The 8,629-nt window shown below is 36.5% G+C and overlaps 1 protein-coding gene across 1 annotated transcript in view; it reads right to left on the minus strand.

Moving 5' to 3' along the window:
- USH2A (usherin) overlaps window positions 1-8,368 on the minus strand; it is a gene marked incomplete at both ends in the record, with an annotated part of 53,998 nt that extends 45,630 nt beyond the window's left edge. The window contains 5 exons of the mRNA XM_010169326.1: window positions 38-131; window positions 1,450-1,671; window positions 4,180-4,364; window positions 5,682-5,976; window positions 8,305-8,368. Of these exons, the coding sequence (XP_010167628.1) occupies window positions 38-131; window positions 1,450-1,671; window positions 4,180-4,364; window positions 5,682-5,976; window positions 8,305-8,368 (860 nt within the window). The remainder of the gene's footprint in view (window positions 1-37; window positions 132-1,449; window positions 1,672-4,179; window positions 4,365-5,681; window positions 5,977-8,304) is intronic.
- Window positions 8,369-8,629: the final 261 nt, after the last annotated feature.

Below are 8,629 nucleotides of genomic sequence, written 5' to 3' on the forward strand. Positions count from 1 at the left end.
TTCATAGGTGACATAGATAGACAAAGGAGAGACTAACATTATTTCCTTCTGTATAGCTTTCCTTGACGCACAGGCACCTATACGGTTCCATAGCTGTGTCGCAATTATCAGCATGACCATGGCAATTACACCTGAAAGAATAATAGGTAGTGAAGAAAAAATTAAACATGGAAACACACCCGTCCAACCATATATAACATGGTCACAAAGACAATTTGGTGTATTACATAGTCTGGTTCTTTATTAAGTATAAACACACACTACCAAAGAGAATGTTCTTAAACACCATAACCTACAAAAGACTACTTAACTCAACATACTTTTAAGTATCAATGATTGCTATCCAAGAAAATAAAAGCAGCATGTAGTAGAGCTACTTTTACCTTATACAATATGTAGTGAAAACTATATTTCAGTATATAACACTAACATGTAAAACTATATTAAATAAATGGCAATTATTCATCAATGTTAAGCCTTACAGGGTGGCTATAGTTTTAAAAAAATTCTGTATCAAGCATAATCTCTTTTAACCCATTCTGATCTCAGTTAAAATGTCCATTTCTTACTAAAATAAAATCTTTATAGAGTATTACTTAATATGCAATGAGCCATCCCACTCTGCCTGAAGGGCTGCTCTTCTGGACACTTGCTATAGTTTTGCAAACTACAACTGAAATTATTTTACTGTTACATAGTCACCAAGCTTGTAGCTATTTCAGTAAAAGCATTATAATAACACACTTAATAATTAAAACATTAACAGTGTAGAAAATTTTAAGGTAAACGTGACCTCTAATGGGGTGCTTTCTCTCAAAAGGAGATCTCAGCTACCAAAATAATTTCAGGAATAGTACTTATTAACAAAAATCTGCACCATATGTTTCTTGGAAACTATTTCATTGACAAAATTGCATATTATTTACAAGGCATAATTAGTCCTTTCACATGTCAACACACTTATATACAATAAAGTTGTCAGTCACAGATAATGTAACACCTCTACTGACAGCTGCCCAGTTTTAAATGGAAGATTACAACTAAAAGAATGAGTTCTGCATTAAGACTGTTAAAAATTGCCATGTCTGGGAATCTATAATGGAACTTGGAAGAGCTACTGAAGTACAGCACAAGCCATGGCTTCTATCATAAGCCTTTGTTTAGAGGCATCGGTTCCAAGGAAATTATGACTTTTGACAGATTTGTGTAATAAGTATAATTAATTTTAAAATAACGTGAGCAAATGTTTTAAAAAAAAACAAAACAAAACAAAAAACAGTACACAAATAATCTCAAACTTGACACATGGCTTCAGACAAAATTCCCTTCTCATTCATAAATGTAAAAGCAGAACAACTTAATTAAATTTTAGGCAGTTCATTATCTACTTTGCACAGCTGTATTAGTTGTAGGCAGTGACGGGTGGGGGAAGAGTTCCATAACACCTACCTTCCGCTGACTGTAACTTCATTAACTCCGTAGTATCTATGCCTAAAATTTACCCAAGACTCATTAGTATGATATTGGCCATGGAGATGAATCCTCACTTGTGTAGCTTTTACAAACTCTTGGAGAGGTGGAGTATTGTAAAAATCATTGTAACCAGGTCGATGATTTGGTTCCGGGGTAAGAACACTAAAAGTTAGATTACCACGAGAATATGGTGTAAAGCTGTTCAAATAGACAAAAAGACAAATGAAAATAAAAATATCACATATCTTACAGATTCTATCTCTTAATACCCTTTTCTCAGACAAGGTCTCCACTTAACTGTACCTAGTTTTTTTGTGGTTTCTGGGGAAAATTCTTATGAAAGTCACCAGAATTCAAGCTTGGGAAATGTCCTTTATATGTCTGTTCTTCCACAATTTGCCATGTTCTTCTCCAGACCCTTACTTTTGAATTACAAGTAAGGCCTCTAAGAAGCAACTTCAAAATATGAATAAAGTGTGACTGATACAGTGTAATCTGCACTAAGTTTTCAAAAAGTTTAACACAGTGTCTTTGAGAAACACGTACTACACTTGAACTACGTAAGAAAATCATTCCGACAACTAACAACTAATATGCCCATATTGTTAATTATACACCTCCTAAACACATACAAAAACCATACAGAAACAATTATACTTTGAATTCCAGAGTCACTGGACTGTATCATCTCATTCAATGCACGTGCAGAGTTAGAAACACAAGCCACCTTCCAGTGAGTGGAGTGCAAGAGAATTTAATGGAATGCAGCAGGATTGAGAGTAAAACTGTATATTTAAGCCCAAGAAGGGGAAGGACAGTTCTGAGAATTCACGCAAAGGCTGAGTAAACAAGTATATATAAACGGCACTTTTGCACAGTTTGGTATGAATCATATCTCACATTGGTATATTCACTAGGCAGAGTTTAGCTATGAGTAGAACTTGTCTCTGCAAGAGGCAAGAATGCCTGCTTATTTGCACACCCACTTGTGCTCATTAAAAATAGGCATCCCACAATATCACCTGGCACCTGACATACAGCATTCAAAAACTGTTATTCTTCTCACTTCAAAATATCTCTGAGCTTTTGAAAGATGAGATTCATAGTTAGACTAGGTCTGCTGAGTCACACTCCTCTGTCTTCATGAAGGATATTTGAATTTATTGTGCCCCTATCCAGATCAGTGCTTTGCAAAAATCTCAGTGGAATATATCTATATGTTTCTCTGGGGGATACTGTCCTCTCCTCCTCTCCACAGAAAGTTAAATAAAGTATTTTTCTTCCATGACATATAGAGCTGTAAATCGGAACGCTAAGATGGGTATGAATGGCAGATGAATGACACCATCTGGGTATGGAAGCACCAGAAGGAACAGCAAAAGGACTGTAAGGGTGACAGGACCTAGGATAAGCAGGTTGTCAAGATCTTAGGGCATCTACACGCAGCTTCTCAGGAAACCAGGAAAACAAAGGAGATCCTAAACCAAGGGTCAGTCAATATTCAGACTAAGCAGAGACTCAAGCCTCTGATAGGGCAATTGTGGTGGGATTTTAGAAAATATACAAATACACATTTCTGGGCTGAAAAGGGCATTACACCTCATTTGAGTTATTTATCAAAAAAATGTCTGGCTGACTTTAGAGATTTCCCTTCTCTACCCTCTGCTCCAAGGATCAGCAATAAATTTCAAAGTCCTTTACTGAAAACTGATGTAACTCAGATGACCTTATGCTCCTCTCCTCAGAATGCTCAACTCCTGAAGAACAAAGATGCTGATGCCTGAAAAGTCTTAGGAGGGTAGCAAAAATGAAACAAAAAAAAAAATCAAAATGCCTACAGCACCTAGTACTTTATTTTCTGACTGATTTCCAGACAAGTACTAAACAAGCCTAACACTGACTGACACCTGAAACTAGGCAAGGGATGGTGCATTTGAATATATATACACATATATATGTGTGTGTATATATATATATGTACATACATACATGTGTGCATGTAAAATGATAATACATATTACCTATATATTATGTTATATGCTAAATTTATGAAACGCATATTGTATATATTCTATATTTTAAAATTTGCATATAGTGTCTAGTAAAAAGGCTTGCAACATGTTTCTAAAAGCTAATGATCCTTTTTGCCCCAGTTTTATTTTGGTTTTTGCTTTGAAAGATTAGAAAGCATCAAGATACAATTTTCAACCCATTTCTTACATGTTTTGCATGATTAGCAGTAATGCTGAATGATTAGCTTTTGTACTTAAGTTTGGCCTCGCTTCTAAGCTTCAGAATAAGTTACACTCTTAGAGATCAGAAGGAATACTTTCACATTCACTAGATTGTTTTAAACAATCTGCTGTACCAGTACCTTCTTTCACTCTTCATCTCAATGTTCTCTAATTCTACTGACAATAGCGTTCCAACACACAAGCATGTAAAATTTCAGAAGTCTAGCTCAAAAATAACAGAGGAATCAATTGTGTCACATTCTTCAATGTCTGAAATCTGGTAAAAATGATAGATGACCTTTGGCAATCTTAATCAAAAGGTCAGATTTGGGACCTTTTATATACTCAGCAGCCCATAATACATGAGTATACCAAATTAAAAGGTTCTGCCTCATTGGGACATACAAATGAATCGTGCCACAATGTTAACTGTTCAAAGCATCTGTGTTATGCAGATAATACCCACTCATACCTAGGAAGCTGGAGACAGTTGACAGAGTCTGGTTCCTCCAAAGATCCATTGTTATCCATTCCAAAAACACTGCAATTTTTAGCAAAATACTGCCAGTCTTCCCAGTTCAGATCATCTCTTTTTTTCCTTTCAATTCTTATTGCTTCAGGGTGTGGGCTAAAGAACTGCAGTATAATATAGAATACCTACAAGAATATAATAAATTTATAAACTTATCTTGATGGCCAACATGTTAAACAATGATAATATAAACTTTTTTTTTTTCAATGTGACAGTATAGTCTGCTTCATCACTCAAAGACAGAAAAAGAACCAATATCTCAGTCCACACATTCCCAATTAAAAACAAAGATTTTTTTTTTTTTTGTTAAACAAGCTCTTTGATCTCTCAGACATTATTACACAACTAAACTGTTGCACCAGAACTCCACTGTTTCTTGAAGACTATTTGAAAAATGGTCTACATTTTTCTAAATGTAGGAAAAAAGTCCATGATTTGTTATAGTAATATTATTTTGGCAAAAAATGAAGGGCATAGCTTTGTGTTGCCAAATATTTGATGAGTAGTTTGTCTCGTAACAGGTCATTTTTTTTTTATTTTTTTTTTATGGAATATCCCTATTTTTATCTTGGAATCTCATCAAATATCCTGTGTTGTATTAAAGAGCACTTCCCCCAGCATACTGCTTACGTAGAAATGTATGTGTGTCAACCAAGCCAAGTCTCAGAACTTCACAGACATTTGAACTCCCTTTTAACTAAAGGACTGATTCTTAATTACGTAGTCAAAATCTGTCACTACCTTCTTTCCCTTCTCACCATTAAAGAAAGAAAGAAAAAAAAAGCTAGCAGGAATATATGGAAGCTTGGTAGATCCCCCTTTGTGAATGTAGCCCCACTGCTGATAATGTTCCTCCTTCCAAGACATCCTGAAACTCTTCAACAGTGCAGTGAAGTGTTAGGTACCATCTGGCCTCTTCAGGAACTTTTCCTGCTTATACTTTTCTCCTCCCATGTTCTTCAGGAGGCTAAACTACCATCTCCAGAACATCTACAAAACAGAAATCCCCTCTGATATGTCAGTGTGACACAGTATGTTCAATTACATTTGACTGCAGTCAGCTTTCTACCAGAAGGTATAAAACAAGCACCTCAAGTCTTAATAAAAATTAAAATTGAATTTGAAATTTACAAAAGTGGAGTTAAAAGAGAGTAACCAGTTTCTAAATACTGGTGTTTTCACACAGCATATCCGCTCTGGTTTAACTATTCTAGATTACTGCTTGTTACAACAGAACACATCGAAAGAGAATCATAAGAACCATAATGCGTTCTGTTGTTTTTTGCGTTGTTTCATGCTGATAAAGGACACTTTCTTCTTGGTCCCCTAAGGATAATATCTTAAAGCTTAAGGTTTGAATTTCCTCAAAATTGTAATGCAATGTCAACAAAATATTTTCCTAGTTTTGATTTAATAAACAGCAAATGTAATTTTCTCATTACCTGATACTGTCCATTTTGTAGATCTATTGTGATAGAAACACCATGATCCAGATCTGCAGTATTAGCAAACACAGATGAAATCCAGGTGGTCCCAATGTCATCATCATTGATGTAATACAGAGGATGGGCATCTGCATCCAACCTCAGTACTCTGTCATTAGTGGTATCATCTGCACCATTAGGGATGCAGTACCTCTGTATCAATGGGTGCACTCGAGGATGACTTCCAGGACAGCGGCACTCAGATTGGGTATGGAGGTGAGGAAATTTTCCAGAGAATACTTCCAAAATGTCTCTGTCACAGCATATACAAAAATAATTAAATATATGATAAAAAAGGACAAGTGCCATTTTGTGTCTCTAGGCTCACAGATTAAACAAAGTTCAGTTTAGATTATAGTAGAAGCCCTAAAGGCCTGGTTTCATCTCACACAAATGGGGCAATCAGGTAGGAATTAGGCCACCCAGCATCCCTATGCAATCGATGGTAAGCAGCCAGCAATCTCGGAAGGTGTCTGTGAAGAAGCATTCTGGAATTGCTTTCATTGCTCCACAGACACATATGGAGCCAAGGGAAATGAGCTCCCTGTTGGGACGCTTAAAGCTAGGGGGAACGAATCCTGCCTTAGATGCAAGGAGAAAAACTCTTAACATTTTATTATAGCATCACGTTCTGACTCCAATCACTGATCTGAACCTGCTCTTAGGCATACCATAGCCTCAGCGTATTGCCTGTAACCACAGATGAGTCGAATGTTTGCACTCAAATCCTCCAAAAAGACTAGGCTGAGCAATATCACATTGTACCTTAGAAAACCTGGATATAAATACTTTCACTTTCAACTAACTTTAATACAAATGCCCACTTTTTTAGCTGCTCCAGTCTGATCACTCTGGTTGCCTCTTACAACCCATGTCAAAGCCATTAAGTCACTTAAGTTCCCTCTGGCATCAACTGAAATACAGATACACAGATAGGTAGGTAGGCAAGCAGATAGATATATGAATGACATGAGCAGGTTACCTAAACCTGTATCTGTTCATCTCTGGTGTAAAAGAAGAATTTTGTGAGCCTAGAAGACACTGAATTTTTAAATTAAAAACCTCTTACTTTTCCCATTTTCCTACTTTATCAGTAAGAATATAATTTTTGTATACTTCTTAAGCAAATAAATACCTGATAGATGCCACTATGAATTCTTCAGAACCCAAAGCTACAGGACCTTTTAGATAGCCTTAGACTTAAATTGATGGCAGGCAAGACTTTCATACGCAGTTTATCCCAGATAAACATTTTGAACCAAGTTATTTGTGGATATAAAACTACATCTACAAAGCCTTTGTAAACAACACTTTGTAAAACACCTTAAATTTCAATTTTTAAACTTTATTCATTTCACTGACCGTAGTTCATAGGATTTGACAAGCACTGCTCTGAAAGAATACAACCAACAGGATTTTCAAATAACTTGGAATTCAGATTCATATTAATACTTTAAATTCACAGAAGCTCAGCTCATCATATTGTCCTGCAGACAGTTGAGCTCCTAGGAAACTGCTCTATATCTTATTGAAAGACTATCAGTAAGTAGCCTTAAGGTCTGCAGTCACAAGTGTCATTGCATGTAGCCTACCCAGAAGCACCACACAGACAAATAGGACCTGACGACTCCTGGCCAGCTTGAATTGACTAGATTAATCCAGCATGAGCTAGATAACAAAGGTAACATTTCTTTGTAATATGCTAGGAAGGGAGGCTGGAGGGCAACAGAAATTGCAGTGGAAACCTAATTTGGCCTTAGGGATGAAGGAAGTCAAAGCAATTGCCCAGGGCTATGTTAGCTGAGCTAGCAAAGTCACTGGTGGCTTATCTTATGGTGACAATCTAATATAGAAAGCAATGAACAGTTAAGACAATAGCACATCAGGGTAAGAGTGTGTGTGTGGGGTGGGGGAGAGCATCAGGAATACCTGACACGGACATCTGATACCATGGGGAAGCTGAAACCAGAGGAAAGGAACTGCTAAGCATGGAAGCCAAGTTCACAGCCATGAAGCCAGCATGCTGACCAGCTGGGAGTGCCTGTCCTCTTCACTTGGATCACTAGCATTAAAGTGGTCTAAACTGGACCGGCTCACTATGCTCCCTTCCTTGCCCCACAGTTTACATGGAGCTCTGTGAAAGCTTGGCAAATCTCATCCAGCAGAACTAAGCTTATCAGGACACGCTATTATGTCAGAATTATGATATAATGATAAAACCTAGATAGTTTATAAGCACTGAAATCTAGCAACTGGATCTACTCTCTGCAAGAACACTTAAGTCAGGTTGTAACAGGGACAACAATAACAAGGAAAGCACCCATTTATTACTGAGTGTGGGGTTCCACTACATATATATTACATATATTAGCTATATTATTCAAAAGAAAACCACATTAAGTTGTTGACTTTATTTTAACTCAAGACTTTTTAGATTAAAAGTCATCTTTAAAATAAGGTTTGGTAAACTACATCATCTAAAGTAGATGTCAGAAAATCACAAGACTTTGGGAAATAAGCATATTGCTATCTATTCTTTCTCACCACACTCCTGTTTCTTACAAAAATGAAGGTTCCTTACCTGTTTGTAAGTGCCACTGGGTAAAATCGAAAATCTTGCATTCTTCCAACAAATTGCTCTAAACCTGAGAAAATATACTATAAATAAGTAATCTATTGAGCAGAAGGCCGCTTTGCACAGCACAAGAGCACCTTTAATTCAGCACTCAGAGAGCTCTCTTGCACAATTACCCCTCCTGAATGAAATCATCTTGGACCTGGACAAAACTATAGAGGGCAGTGACTTAATTTTTTTGATAAAAAAGAATGATTTATAATAACTTTATAAGAACATTTTGTACCTATCTCTTTTCTGATTAGAGAGGTGGCACAAGGACCGGCTCATT

The sequence above is a fragment of the Antrostomus carolinensis genome, unplaced genomic scaffold (genome assembly GCF_000700745.2).
Source record: "Antrostomus carolinensis isolate BGI_N321 unplaced genomic scaffold, ASM70074v2 scaffold6496, whole genome shotgun sequence".
Taxonomy (NCBI): domain Eukaryota; kingdom Metazoa; phylum Chordata; class Aves; order Caprimulgiformes; family Caprimulgidae; genus Antrostomus; species Antrostomus carolinensis.